The 15,501-nt window shown below is 37.8% G+C and overlaps 1 protein-coding gene across 1 annotated transcript; it reads right to left on the bottom strand.

The window, feature by feature from the left end:
- Positions 1 to 3,512: 3,512 nt before the first annotated feature.
- LOC125481030 (transcription factor MafG-like) lies at positions 3,513 to 13,359 on the bottom strand. Its single transcript, XM_048610732.1, has 2 exons — positions 11,688 to 13,359; positions 3,513 to 6,510 (listed from the first exon to the last, which is right to left on the bottom strand). Exons 1-2 carry the CDS (start codon positions 11,787 to 11,789, stop codon positions 6,058 to 6,060), a joined length of 555 nt encoding a protein of 184 aa, XP_048466689.1. The 5' UTR covers positions 11,790 to 13,359; the 3' UTR covers positions 3,513 to 6,057.
- Positions 13,360 to 15,501: the final 2,142 nt, after the last annotated feature.

Below are 15,501 nucleotides of genomic sequence, written 5' to 3'. Positions count from 1 at the left end.
ATCTTTAGTGTCACTCAATGCATTCACTAAAAAAATTACTTCCTAAGGCTGGTTTGATGAGGCTAAATATTAAGTCTGCATCCAAACTAGATCATGCATTTCAACACATTATAAAGGATACATCTTCTATTACACTAGGCTAGATCACTTTAAAAGGTGTTTATTGGTCATATACAAAATAAAGTAAGCTGTATCTCAACAAACATACAGTATATACAGAAATAAATTAATGCTGTGTCCAATGGAAACGGATAATTAATTTTCATGGTGGTTATGAATACATACTTATCTACAGATCATAAAGTACAATAATTTAGGCAATAAATACTTATTAAATGGACTCTTTATACAAAGTACAACAGTGATTCATTACACCCTTTGAGCCAGAATTTTAATACAGAGCATTTGTCATCAAAATAGCTTTACCCCTTGAATTCATCTAATACTGCACAAATTTCACATCACTAAATTGGTTGAATGCTGAACCTCTCAACATTTCAATCCTCAATAGTGTGATTACAACGCTTCTGGGAAGTGAAGAGCAATGACCTTTTCCTTACACTTCAAAAGAAACAGATTGAGATCTGTTAAGCACCCAGGCTAACATCCCATTACTTTGTACTGATGGCATACAACATTTTTATTTTACAGTAAAGAGCATGGAAAATCTTTCAAATTATAATGGGCTCCAAATATCAGACAGATTGCAAGGAGGGGCAGTAAATTTATACAAGTTCAATCCAGCACCCAGCTTTGCATAAAACTGTAAAGAAATGTATTAGTCAAATCTGATACAAGGTTTTGTAAATACAGTGATATACCAATTAGCTGCATCAGAAGCAGCAATTGTCGAAAACTAAGATAATGCAGGTAGACTCCAATGCCAACATAATCTATAACAGCAGTTTTCTCACATACATATTCATTTTCCGGTTGATCTCCAGAAACAGGTTCTCACTTCAAGTGATCCAAAAAAAAAAAAAAGGACTGGCACTTGCCTGGCTTCCATATTACAACTTCTTTACTGGTTCCTTGTATTTAACTTCCCAGTGACATGCAATCACCCAGTAATGCTCTTGCCAATAATGGGGGCAGTAATGCTTCTGAAAGTTTGCCAGCGTCTGGTCAAAGGTCTGTAATAAAGGTAAAGCTGGATGCAGCACTCTGGCAACAGTAAAACAGTGAAACAGAATACCTGCCCAACTGACTTCAAAACAGGTGAGCACTGCTCTGAAGCAAAACAGGGTTTATATATCCTGGATTAAAATTTGATCTACAATAAAACGCAGCCAAAAGCCAAGTGAAAATATTTCACTTTATCCAGTAGCATACTCCACTTTAGCTTAACTTTGACTTGTAAGCAAAGAACAGCATGATTTAAGGTTTGCCTGTGAAGTTGGAAAACTGAAAACTAGTAATCAGCTAGGCAGGTGTGAAAGTGTCATCAGGCTAGAGGCGAGCATCCAATCAAATAGGCAGCATGGTTTCTGAATTCTGATCATTTTGAGTCTCATTTAGTCATTGTACATAATAAGAAGCTATTTCTCACTATGTCCAAAATATGTTTCATGTGGGCTTTGAGCCTAAGGGTTCAAATACAATAGCAATATCCATTTTGTTATTTGTGTTATTAGATGAACACGACCATTAGCATGTATAACTCCAAGCTATAACTTTGAACACAAAGACAGACAGACAGACACGCGCACGCGCACACACACACACACACACACACACACCAAAAAAATTATTTAGCCCTTATATCAACACATTATTTGCACAATAAGTAATCACCCTTGCTATCAGTCGGGCACTATTCCAGCACTGTTGTCCTGGACACCAATTGCTGCTTGCATATTTGAAGAACCTCACTTGACAACAATTACCAAGCCGTACACATGTACGCCACACACCTCACATACAAAGCACTTGCTAAAACAAGCACTTAGACTGTTCACAAAATAAACATCACAGGCAGACAGCATTAAAATAGAGAAAAATAAATCACCATAGAGCCAAAATGGGAATCAGAACAAGGCTTCAGTTACTTCTCATACTTGTGATGTTCAAGGGGCGGAGGGGATTTTTCTTTCCCCCCCACTTACTCGCTAGATATTGATCAGTTTGGATGCACAACGCCTTCTTTGAAAAGATCTTGACAAAAGAAAAAAAAGTTATTTTTCTTTAACTTTATTGGCATTCAAACCCTGTATCTCAGGTACCCCTTTCTCCTGATGATCAGGATAGATATATTGCCTCGGTTTAACAAATGTGGAGTTGATGCCTTGTAAACACCTTGCTGTGAAATAAATCAACAGCTCTCAAACTCTACTTCTAGTGCAATTTCCTTTTCTCTGAAATAAAACTTCTGTTTCAAATATCATTAAACACTATGTTGGTGCAGAATTACTGTTTGAGTCCTGTTCGCCACTTAATTTTTAAAAAACATTTTTAGACTATTGCTGAAATAGTATGTTTCCCATTAGAAACGATTTTCTCTTGGAACCAACTTTTGCTGCTATTGTGTAGTTAAACATTATGGTTTAAAAAAATCTAACTCTTAAAATGGATTTGAAACAAGCTTTCAAAATTTAAAATCAAATGGAGTATTTACAACCATGGATAAACACATCCTAAGTGGCGTTATTGAGGGGGAGGGCTGGAATCATTTGGTCTACAAATTCAATTACATCAAATTTGATATTTGTCTCAATTCAACTTTTAAAACATTACCCTGTGATTCAACAATTGGCATGTTTTAAGAATGGAAGTCAGGTTTTAAAAAAAAAAGCCTTCCAGAATCAGCTATTTTCATCACAGCATCAGCTTAGTGTTAAAAGCAATTAAAACCAAGTATCTCATTTGATACCTGTCTGTATAATTCCACATTCAACAATATGCTCATTGCTAGAAGACGACACTCAAATTTCAAGATTTCTAGCAATGAGCTGCTGTGTCCTCATGATTACTTGATCACAACACAGCTTATGCATTATTAAAAACATCTACACATTGCATTAAAGCTGGCCAAAGGCAGGCATGGTGTCAGCACCAGACACTCAACATCTCAAACTGGCATCTGCACAGTATGTTCTAAATGTGGACATATTTTGTAACTATATTGTGCAGCCTTATAAACTCAGTTCAGCAGTTTAAAAACTAATACATAGTTACATATTCTGATTCAAAAGGTCCTCCATAAATCTTAGGATTTGTACAAATCAATAGATTGTAGTGGGACACGTTACAAATCCTTTTTGTTTTAAAACTGGGTTGATTGGGATTATATCCAGGAATTTTTGGTAATGATGCTCAGCAGGCAGTTGAGTAGATCGAAGCCAGGTTATGTTGAGATGCCGAGGGTGTTTTGCACAGCCCTTTATGCACAGATTGAAATTGTTTCTGACAATAAAAATAAGTTTCTTCTTACTGAAAAGAATTGTGTAGAACACCATCTTCTACAAGTATTATATCACAATTAGATAGAGGTGTGCGAGAAACAAAGTCATGTATGCAGTTTAGCCAAATAGATTTGTATTTCAGACCAAACATGGGTTAACAGTGAACAATCAGCAACTCCAATAACAGCTCAACAATTGAACAGCACCTTCAATTACACATTTAACATAAAATTACATTAGACATTGAATATATTTTGCGTTTCCAAATCTTTGTAATATATATTCTACTTCAATACAACTAAAGAACAAATCCCTTAGTTTGTGTTGGCAGGAAATGTGTACAAATTAATACAAAGTTCAGAAGATACCAGGGGACCTTGGAGATGACGATGGTACACAAGCCAACAAAAGTTCAAGGAATTCAATGTTCATCCCCCGTATTAAAAAAAAAACTGCAGCGCGGATACAGGTCTCAAACAGTTAACATTAGATGCTGTGCAATAGTTTAGTATTCCTGGTTTGGTTAAGGCGGGCCAAAGGGTATTTCAGAAGAAGCTGCTGATCAAACTGAACTTGAGGTTCACACACCACCTTGAAGTTTGTTGCATTTTTAAAAAAAATTCACATGTGCAGCAAGTGTGAAAGAGGAAATACACAAAAAAATTCACACAACATAAAACCCCATTGTGTTCACACACAAATAAATACAGAATGAAACAACTGTAAAATAACACTAAACTGCATATTAACACATCACAGATACATCACCCCGGATCCACTTAACACGCTGATTCACTAGAAAGCTATTGATTTCAATAAGCCACTCTAGAAACATCTGTAAAAGCTATTAAACATTTTTTTGTGATTTTTTATATATAAATATTGTATGATAATCTGTGTACTTATAAAAATTAAACTCGAATACCCTTACATGTTGACAAAGATACTTTGTATACATACACTAAAGAGGAACTTTTACTATCAAAGATTCTCTGAATAAATTTTCATTCATATGGTTAATCAGCCCCTTCTACTCACACTTGCTTTAAGAAGCAATATCAAATATCTGTAAAGGTTTAATACAGTCATTTCAATTTTTTGTTTGGCTGAGGAGAGAAAACGGGGAGTGACCGGTGGAATAGCAGCTAGTTCTAGTCAGCAGGAACAAAATAAAATAAAATCAGCCAACTCTCAATTTCTGACATATGAAAGTCAAAGAGGATTTAACCTTTTCAGCAAAAGAAAACGTACAGGCTAACAACATTTGCTGAAATAGTGTTCACTCTTCTGGTGCTTATATCATACTTTTACCACTTAATTATCAATGGAAATCTAAACATTCTCCACAACATCCACAGTATTATACAACTGTTGAATTCATACATTTAACACCATATTGTGGAAAAGATTTCATTAAATCTGTAAACTTTAAACACCAGACTTCTGAGTTCTACCTGTAAATTATTCAACATTTATACATGACATAATGAATAAACTATAAATAGAAGATTCAGAGAAAGAGATAGGATCACCATAAGCCATTTATCTCAAAGAATCCAAAGCCATCAAGAATTGAGCTTTGTTATGAAGACTGCACATTTCAAATAATCAAAAGCTTATTATACAGTCAGACTGACACTCCACTGCCTTCACTGGCTAGTGACAAGCAGATGGCAGGGTTTCTGTAACAGCTTATATAGTGTTACAAAGGGTGCTATTAATTCTGCCTCCTCTCATCTCTGCATGTTTTTAAATGTTGCGCATTGTCTTCCAATGATTAATTTTTTTTTAAAAAATGTACAAATTAAAATCAACATTTCTAATTTGTGCTATAAATTTTTCAAGAAAGACCCAGTAGTATATGAATAGAAAGGAATACTTAACCATATGAACAGGTCATTTGAACTACCTTACTCCATGGTGATACGGTACACCGTGTTCAGATGTGCATGAATATGAGAAGCTGTTCACTGGTCAATGCACAAAGTTAGCCACAAGGTTTAAATCAGAAATAAAACCTTCCAATTTAAAAAAAAACTGTACCGACAGTAACTTGGATTTGCTTAAACATGTCACGATGTCTCCATCCAAAATGTAGATTTTTATTTTTGATGAAACTTAAGCAAACATTGCAAAGAGGAAAAAAAAGAATCAACAGGCTTGCCCTTTAATGGCAGCTGTAGAGCTACCATGGTTTGGTCTGTTTGAAATGCTGTCAAGTGGCAAGATCTTCCAAATTAATGAAGGCCTCCCTTTTATTCACTGTGGTTATGTTAGGAACTCAGTAAGAATTTTGGTGTTGAAATAAATGAGTGACTTCCTTTTCATTTTGGGTTTCACTCAGTTCAGTTAAGACTGCAAGAGGTCTACAGGAATTGTCCTAGAGATGGACAAAATTGAAAGCCTGAACATTACAGAAACCAAACACGAGTTTGGTTTCAATGATAGAATGAGGTTGATCTTGTAACAAGTGCTTTGCTAATTCACCAACTTGCCACACAGCCTGGTGATCGTGTGGAAAAACTTGCTTTTTTTCTGGTGGGGTGTGGGATGGTGGCTAACGAGTTTTTTTTTCAACCATTGTATTTAACTCCATGAATTGACCAGTTTTACTACGAACTAGTTTGTCTCTGGCCTGTGTCTACAGCAGTATGTACTAAGATCTTGCATCGGTTTTGGATTTGACTATTGTGATGACACTGGTGGTAGCCACTTTGCCTGGCATAATGGGCCCAATGGCAGAGGTGATAGGACCTCTAACCGGCATGACAGGTCCTCTGGCTACGGTCCTGGCGAAGCTCTGCAAGGCCTCATACTTGGATCGCAGGGCATCCAGCTCTAACTTCATGCTGGCATTCTCAGATGCCAGCTTCTCTACCTCTTGCTGAAGTTCTGCTTTCTGCTTCTCCAATTCCTCCTTCTGAGTTACCCTCTTTACACGGCAGCTGGCTGCGTAGCCACGGTTCTTGAGTGTTCTGCGACGCTGCTTCAGCCGGATAATGTCTTCTTTAGTTAGGCCCCGCAGATGTTGGTTCAATTCTCGAACGGACATAGAGACAAGCTCCTGATCTGTGAGACTGGCTCCATTTTCACCTGGCTCCCGCTTCACCTGTGGGATAAAGGCCAGGGAAAGAAAAGGAAAGCTTTCAAAACGAGGCACCAACTTAAAGACAACATTTAGAAATTGAGTCATTGGACAGATTTCCATTTGACTGATTTAATTATGAATGCTTTTCAGTTTGTAGCAAACCTTTGTACAAGCACAATGTACGTTACCCAACACTGGTAGAGGCTTCCAATGGAAATAGCTCGATCAATGACAACCACATGCATATATTCGCTTACAATTTACTATAAATATAGCAAACTGGGATAGAATTAACAGCTTCAATAAAGGTTATGAAAACACTTCTACAAAGTGAGGCTTGATTCTTTGACACGACAAACATACCTGTATTCCATAATTACAAACATATAAATTATACGCTGAGCCCGGAAACATTTATTTCCGACAACAATTTGATGCACAAAAATATGGCTGTTATAACTGACTCACCTATCTTACCTGCACTGAAATAAATGATCGTTTCAGGAGAAATGCTGAAAATATTGGAACACATCAACTTATTTAGTGCTGAGACACAAAAGGCACTAATAGCAGTTAGGAAATGGAGGTGGGGGGGCAAGAGGGAAATCAACCTCTCTTGAAATATAGACAGGAAATGAAAAGCTACTAAAATGGACTGTGAAAATGGTACAAGTGGAAACGCATGAGAGAAGAAGCAGAAAGGATGGTCGTAAGGCAAAGGAAAAAGGAGGGAGAAGCTTGCTGGACTTAATCTTATACAGTTAATTTGCAGGGAACAAAGTTCACACCGATAACGACATGCCAGAAATTCCTAACTCTAAGATTTTAAAGTTATATGATCTCATTTGATATCTAGAAAGCTAGTACTTCTATCCTGTAATAATTTCATTGGAATTTCTGAAAAATCTGACTTGCACATAAAATCAGTATTGTACATTCAGTGTGAAGTGTGGAACAATTTGGGGCTTAGTCATGGTTAGATCTGAAATATCGTTGCTACGAAGTTGGAAAATTGCAGCCACCACAGTATTTTTTGATTCAATCAGATCACTATTTGCGTAGTTTCGTCATTGCAATTGACTTACTATTTTGACAGATTATTAAATGTCTGGGTGATAATTAATTTTTCAGACAAGTTACTTTAGAACTTTCTTAATACAAATAACTGTTCATTAATTGGAATTATTTGTTGCTGGATGGCAACGAGTGAAAGAAACTGCAGAGCTTCCTGTGGGTTTTAAACAAAAAATGAAGACTTATTAGTCTTAAAATTATTAATAAAGGCAGGCCCTTGGTAAATGCCCAGAAAAACATTTTGGATAGCAATGCACAGCAGCAGTCCTTTCATGTGCTAAGAGGAAGCATTATATTCACAATTAGCACCAATTGGCACTAAATCCATTTTCAGAGTTAACTACAATAGTTTCTAGTTTTCCTCATGTAAAATTCAAATATCAGTGCAGAAGCAATACCCAGTGGTATATTTAATTCTAATTTAACTAAGTATTCATTAAAAAAAGTGCAAAAAACTGTAAGAGACTTCAGGTGGCTCAAACAGGCTACTAAGTGGATATCAAATGAAAGTGTACATCATGAAAGAATAAATAAATATTTATATACATAGTGACAACTTAAAAGCAGTAGAGGAATGGAGAATTAAGAGTTCAGATATGCATCTCTTTTCAAGTGGCAGACAAGATGACAAATCTGTTTTTAAAAAAAAAACACAATGGGTTATAAATTTTAGGAGCAGAGAAATGAAGTGCAATAGCAACAAGGTAATGCTGAACCAATGCAAGTAAGTGCTTAAGCAGCAGTTACAATCTCATCAGCTTTTGGACGCCCAACTTTAATGAATGATCCGATTGAAAATTTTGCCGTGGGAAATAATATTTCTGCTGATTGGCATGTCAATAACAAAGGCCACAAACTTCAGATAATCACCAAATAAAAGATAAAAGTTGGGAATATATGGCATGTCCTTCCAGGAAAGGTGACAGAAGCAGAACCTATTAATATTTAAAATTAAAAAGAAATATTACTTGCTTTCAAGAAAAAAAAACACTTTAGAAAGGGCACAAGGAAAGGGGCTAATTGATCATCTCTTCCTAATGGTGGAAGAATGGAACAAACGATCTATACTGAAAAATGAGATAAAGTCATTAAAAGGCAAAATATTCAAAGTATATTAAAATGACATTTAGAGTTCTAAGCATATTAGTTTTGTCAAGAGACAGATTACACACAATAGGATAATCATTTGACAATCAGTAAAAGCAAACTTTATCTTCTAAAAGACAGAGAAAAAAGAACATGAAGTGTCATGTTGTGTTAACTACAGGGTGATGGCTCTAAAGACCTTTACATGCAAATACACCAATGTTATCCACATGACCACAGGCTCTCTTCACTGTGGCATTCAAGACACAGCCTGTGTCTGGAGGTCACTCTATACAATTTACGTCAGTTGAGCCGTATATAAAACCACCATCTCCAAGTAAACAGAATCCACGTACCTCATTTGTGTTACATTTTAGATAGCATAAAAGATTATAATAGCTAGTTAAAGCTCAATGTGTAACAACTCTACATGTGGTAATTTCAGAAGTGACAAAAAATCCCCACTGAAATATGCCACTGAATAACAGAAAAGAAATTACATCAATTCTTATTTCATTTCCCTTTTAGCAGCCTCCTCACATGAAAGTGAATAACTGGGGAAAAAATATACTTAATGTTTAGTTCTTAGGGTAAGATCCCATAAGTAATGGAGTAGTCCAACTAGTTGCAGCTTGCCCTATTTTATGGAGTATTTTTGGATCTGATGCTATTAGGCAAATGTGGAAATATCAAAACAAGAAATATTTTTTCACACTTTTTAGATGATAAACTAAATATTTAGCATTTCCCCTCTTATTTACAAGAGTACCGCAACCAGATATGTACTTCACATTTTTCTTCATGAAACATTATTTATTCATTGTCGTTAACTTTATTAAGGAGGTGGTTTAAGCAGGATTTTGTTTTTGTGATCTTCAGAAAGAGAAATTTGACTTTACATAAGAGTTTGTAATGAATTTCCGAATAATCTCTTCCAGCAGTATTTTTTTTTTAAAAATCCATTTCACATTCTAGACGAGTCTAACAAAATCTGTGAGGGACTAGTGGCATGAACACTTTAACATGTGATTAAAATGGAGAGATTTTGATGCTGGCAGAGCACAAGTTTGTTTTAATATTTAGATGAATGGAACTATTGGAAGACAGTGGGCAGACATTAAGACATCAATGAGAAAAAGCACTAGATAGCTCTGATCTCCATCAATAGAAGAGAAGCAGTGGCATTAAAAGACTATATACACCATGTAATTGACATATTTACATAGCTCACTTAAACCCTCTACAGACAGCAACATGCATTGCAGTGATGCATATTACTTTTGTCACATGCAGGTCTTTTCTACTTGAAATAAAACCCCAACATAGGTAAGGTAACCACAAGATGTAGTAACCAGTGACAAAAAGCCAAAGCTTTATAGATAATTTATGGCACAGCAAATGGTAATAGTCGTGCCTACCTAAAAACAAAATTGGTGGGATCCCAATACTGTATTGTGTTCTATCCATTTGTTTAAAAATGGGAAAACAAAAGGTCATGGATTTGCACATAGTACTCCTATCCCCAAGTCAAAAGTTCTTAGTTCAAATCCTATTCCTGGACTTGCCACCTACAGAAAAAGTATTTGAGACACAGCCATACAGGTTACTGACCAACCCGCTGACCCTTTCAACTCAGCCAGAGAGATTTCTGGTGCTTGGAGGGTGGTGCCCACAAAGTACAATTACCTATCTCTCTTACGGTTCTTCATGGACCATGGGTAATAATCGTTAGACAAAGCATGCCACCACTAGCATATCTCGGGCAAAAATAAAACTGTGCATTCTTATAAGAGAACTTTCATTACATTAGCCAAAGGAAAAAAATGGATTCCAAGTAGAAATAACAAGGCAACAGACAGCATAATGTTAAACAAAAACATAAAACATTTGGAGTTCTCTACTCCAGAGAATCTTGAAAGCTCCATTGTTCAATCGACTCAAGTCCAAGATGACAAATCACTGGTCTTATGGGGTTAAGGTGAGAAAAGAGAGTTCATAAAGAAGATTATAACCAATCATACTGAATAACGTGATGCCAAATGAACTACTTCTATTTACTTTTTAATAGATTTATGTTTTTATACATTTAGTAGAAATGAGGGAGCTGTTTTCCTGCAATTTTAAGTGCTTGTGTCTATTTTTTTCCCCCAAGAGGCAGTTACACACGTGGAGCACAAACCAAACTGTGGAAATATTCTGACTTTCCCTACTGTGAATTACAGCGTAAACAGGACAGCTCCAAATGAGTCCGTCTGGTACACGAAGCAAATATGCTGGAGCAGCTCCAGGAATCAGTCTAAAAATAGGGTTTAGGATTTTCCCCAAGAGTTGTACGTCAACTTACCAAAACAGGTTTCTCATTGTTTACGCGGCTTCGAGTTATGCATTTTTGTAGGAAAATATTGAGTAATTTTTGAATTAGTTACAGCAAGAGGAACAGTGAATGACTGCTCAGAGTAATTATAGTGAAGAGAAACCTTTGTTCTTACTCTGTTGAAACTTTATCATTTGTCTTTGGAGGGCTGGTCCCAAGTGTACTCCACTTCCAAGATTGCTACTACCAGAGGGACCTTAATTGTTAAAATTAGATTTTTTTGTGAGTAATGCGCTCATCAACACAAAGGATTAGTGCCAGGAAATAGAAGTGTTCCAGGCCAGTCACCTAATGTAAGAATTCAGTCTCTGGTCATGTCAGGTCCAGCAAGGTCCCCTCTATCCACCTCCATTATTTGCTATTTTCCACATTTACCACACCAGTCAACCTTTCCACGGAATTGTAAATTTATTGCAATTCAAACTGAATTCAAGGCAGTTTCTTTGCAAGTGGATAGAGCTTGGGCAAAACGTACAGGCTTGAGACAGAGGTGGCTTTCAAACCCTCATGTGGGCAACATTTTCACCAGCTTTGTAAACTGGATTGTTTATGGAAAAAAAATCTTTGAATTGTATATTCCAATTACACCAAAAAGCAAAGTGTTTGCCATTCATTCACTCACAGATAGACATTTTAATACATTTTGAACTTCTCAGAGGCCCACCATTTCCACAGCTTCATTCTCCTCCCCAGTTGCTCCAAGAGTGTAGGATACAATCTTCTCCTGCACATGCTCCAGAAGGCTACTACTTTCAACACAAGTCATTCCTTGAGACAATGCTACAACTGCCAGAACAACAGCCCCTCAAGGTTACGCTGCCATTTGATTAGACATGGAGTATCAGCACTTCAATCCCATGTTTCGGGATAGTTTCTCTGCAGTTATCAGTTGGCACTTGTACCTATCAAAAAAATCAATGTCAATTTTGCAAATTTAGCATTCAGAGCAATGAGAACAAGGAAAGATTTAAATTTTTCTCAAAACAAAAGAGCACAGCTTTATTGCTGAATCCAAGTGGCTTTGCTCTAATTTTATGATCCCCCTTGTTTTGGATTCCCCAGAGAAAGTAGTTCATCATTCACCTTACCATTCAAAAGGACTTCACTGCAATCACCAGTAGAAAAAAAGATTTAAAAGAAAACAACCTGGCTCTCAATTCATCCCTTCAATACCTGGTATCAGACTGCTCTGTCCCCTAGAAGGCTTGACTTCTTTTTGAAGTGCCCAAAGCTGAATGCAGTTCTGATGAAGAGTTACCAAACTCGAAACATTAACTCTGCTTTCTTCCCAGACCTGCTGAGTTTCTCCAGCAATTTGTGGGTGTTTCAGGTCTCTAGCGTCCGCAGTTCTTAGTTTTACTTCAAACCAAGTATCTGGATAAAACGCTGCATTACTGAAGCATCACTTGCTCACTTTTGAATTCCAACGATCTCCTTTTGGTTGCTTTTAGTATCTGCTCATAGGGTCATTCAAACCCATTTACTCCACTCCAGTTCACAGCCTCTCACTGCGCACAAAATATTCTGATCTGCCTTTCATGCCCCCAGAGGGAATGATCACATTCACCTCACTGAGCTCTGTCACTTTTGCCTACTCGATCAATCTGTTATGACCCTTTAGAACTTCCTTCTGCAAGATATTCCCTTAAATCCTACAAATGTGTGTGTATGTAAGTTTGGTTTAGTCTCACCTAATCAAAGTTGTTCTCTTTTCACAAGCATTTCACAAATCTGTAGCATTTGGAAATAATAAAATTTGGTTACGTTGTTTATTCCCACAGTTGCATCAGAATTTAAAGTGCCAGTACAGAATATACCTGACTCTTTTCTGCTGAGGTACATGGTAAGCTAATTTGTGCCAAGTACCAAACTTTGTCAATGCATTGTAAAACAATAGACTCGAGACAGCAAAAAGGATGATGGGACTAAAGATGATTAGTTAGATGGTTAACAGCAACCACATTAGCCACCTGGAGTTTGAGAGAAACTCTGACAATTTCTGGAGGTCTCATTCACAGCGTACAAGACTTACAGCAGTTCAATCATCACAAACACTATGGTTTGATGTGGTGAAATGCGTTTCAGTTCATGGATCACTGGCACTAGTAATGGGTTAGAAGGGAGTTGCTCCATTGGGGCAGGCTACATGCGAACCTCACTGGGACATGCTCGATGGAATAACTAGGGTTGTAATGAGGTTGTTAAGCTAATTAGGGTGGGAGGTGGGAAGGGAGGGGAAAAGGCACTTAGAGAGGGGGAATGAAGGCTTACAAAGTGGAAGAATATGGCAACATTACAGGGTAGCTATTTGTATAATGATACCCAGAGTAAGACATGAAGGGACAGAGTGCACAAGTATAGAAAAACAGCAGTAGACAGTAGGGTTAAAGTGGGGAAAATAGTAAAGAAAGGCAACATTAGTGGCCCTGAACTTAAATGCACATAGCATTTCGAACATTAAATTATTTATTTTGTATGTGACATTTTATAGCCATTACAGAGACATGGACAAGATCTTACAGGGTCCCAGTGTCTGAGCCCATGGCAGGAGGTGTAGCAGAATAAGGTGACAATTCCAGCAAGGCCCACCTCAATATCAAGATCATTTGTGCCCCACTTTATGCTTTTCACAAGCGACGTGGTGAGATTCACGCGAGACACAGGCAAGATACACACTTGCCAAGCACCTTTATTAACAAGGTGTGTTGTGGCATTAACATTCAGACTCCCAGCTAAAAAACCCGTCAAACAGCAGACACTGGAAAAATGCGACAAGCAAACTAGACAGAATACCTGACAGATCCTACTCGGCACCTGAATGATTTCCACGATGGTAACCGGATGCCAACATCTTATAGCATGCTCCATGGGCATTGCCACTGTACTCCACACCCATTGGTAACCCTCATGGCACATCTCTAAGCCACTTACATGACACTTCTGCAGTTCAATGCTGCACCAGAACGAGGACTGTAATACTGAAGCAAGGATACTCTGTACACAGACATGCACACAACTCATGGAATGGCTCAAGCTGCACTTCCAGGCTCTTCCATTGCTTTCACAGCACGTCAAGACGGATATTCTTTGCTCGAAGGACCCCTGCCACACAAGGTCAGCAGCAGCCTCTGATACCGGTCTAGACCCCACTCAGAGTCCGGGCTCTCTCCTTGTAAGGGGAGAGGAGCTGAATGACAGGCTGCGCACAACCTCGTGAGTCTTTCGTAAAAATCGTGGGCTGTTTCCTTCCTGGAATGAGAGGAAGGTGGATCATGGGAGATGATAGTGGGTGGCACAGCTGTTTCTTTGGGTGCAAGTGGAAAGTTGCCCTGAGCAAGTGAACAGGCTAGGCAGAGGGCATGCACGGATAGCGGTGCTAGAATTTAGGGTGAGTGTGTGTGTGAATGCAGCTAATAGTGAGGAGGGGGTGGGGGGAGGTGTGGTTAGAGAATGACCCTTAGTGGGAAGTAGGTGCAGTGGCAGAGAGAAGTGACAGACAGAAATTAACAGACCTTATCTGGCAGAGTAGAGAAGGATATTGCCCTTCTTTGTTTAGTCCTGGGCATTCCTCCAGATAGTTAAGTTTGTTCTAACCAAGGTGGCAACCTCTGACCAGGCCAGCACATCCACCACTCCATGTTCTGTGGGAAAAGGAAGTCCTGCCTCTTCAAAAGGACAGACAGAAAGGGCAAAAGTGTGACAGAGTAGCATTGCTAATATAACATGGAAGACGTAAGATAGCAAGAAATAATCTTGGATCAGAAGATGTAGAATGAGATGGGTGACGATAACAAATAAGAGGAAGACGACGCTGGTGGGAGTAGTCTATTAGGTCCTTAAAAATGGTAGGCAGAGAACAAATTCAGAGGTAATGAGGGCATGTAAAAAAAGGCAGTACCGTGGTGACAGTAATCTTCATATAGTTTTGGGATTGTCAAGTTGGCAGAGGTAGCTATGAGGCAGAATTTATAATGTTCACTTGGGGCAGGTTCCTCGCACTGTGTTGCGGATTCAGATTCAATCTGGAATCAGGCTATTTTGGATATGGTAATATACAACGAGGCAGGTTTAACAAATGATCTGATTGTAAAAGATTTCCTAGGAAACCACAACCATAAGATGGTAGAATTTAGCATTCAGTTTGAGGGGGAGAAATTTGGGTCATAAACAACTGTGGTAACCACGAATATGGCACACTACAAAGGAATGAGGACAGAATTACGTGGAGTGTACTGGGAAGAATTCTAGAAGGGATAATTGAGGAACAATGGCATTTGTTCAATAAGATTGTTAAGAGACATGAACTAAGATATATCCCATTGTAGGAAGAGGATTCTAAGAAGAGGAATAACCAAACATGGTTAAACAGGAAGTTAAGGATAGCATCAAATGGAAATAAAAAACATATTATATGGTAAAAATCAGTAGTGACCCAGAGGATTGCAAAACGTTTAAAAACCAAAAGGTGACTAAAACCT

Source organism: Rhincodon typus, chromosome 23 (assembly GCF_021869965.1).
Source record: "Rhincodon typus isolate 14 chromosome 23, sRhiTyp1.1, whole genome shotgun sequence".
Classification (NCBI taxonomy): Eukaryota; Metazoa; Chordata; class Chondrichthyes; order Orectolobiformes; family Rhincodontidae; genus Rhincodon; species Rhincodon typus.
The sequence above is the reverse complement of the archived record's forward strand: the minus strand, read 5'-3'. Positions and strand labels throughout refer to the sequence as shown.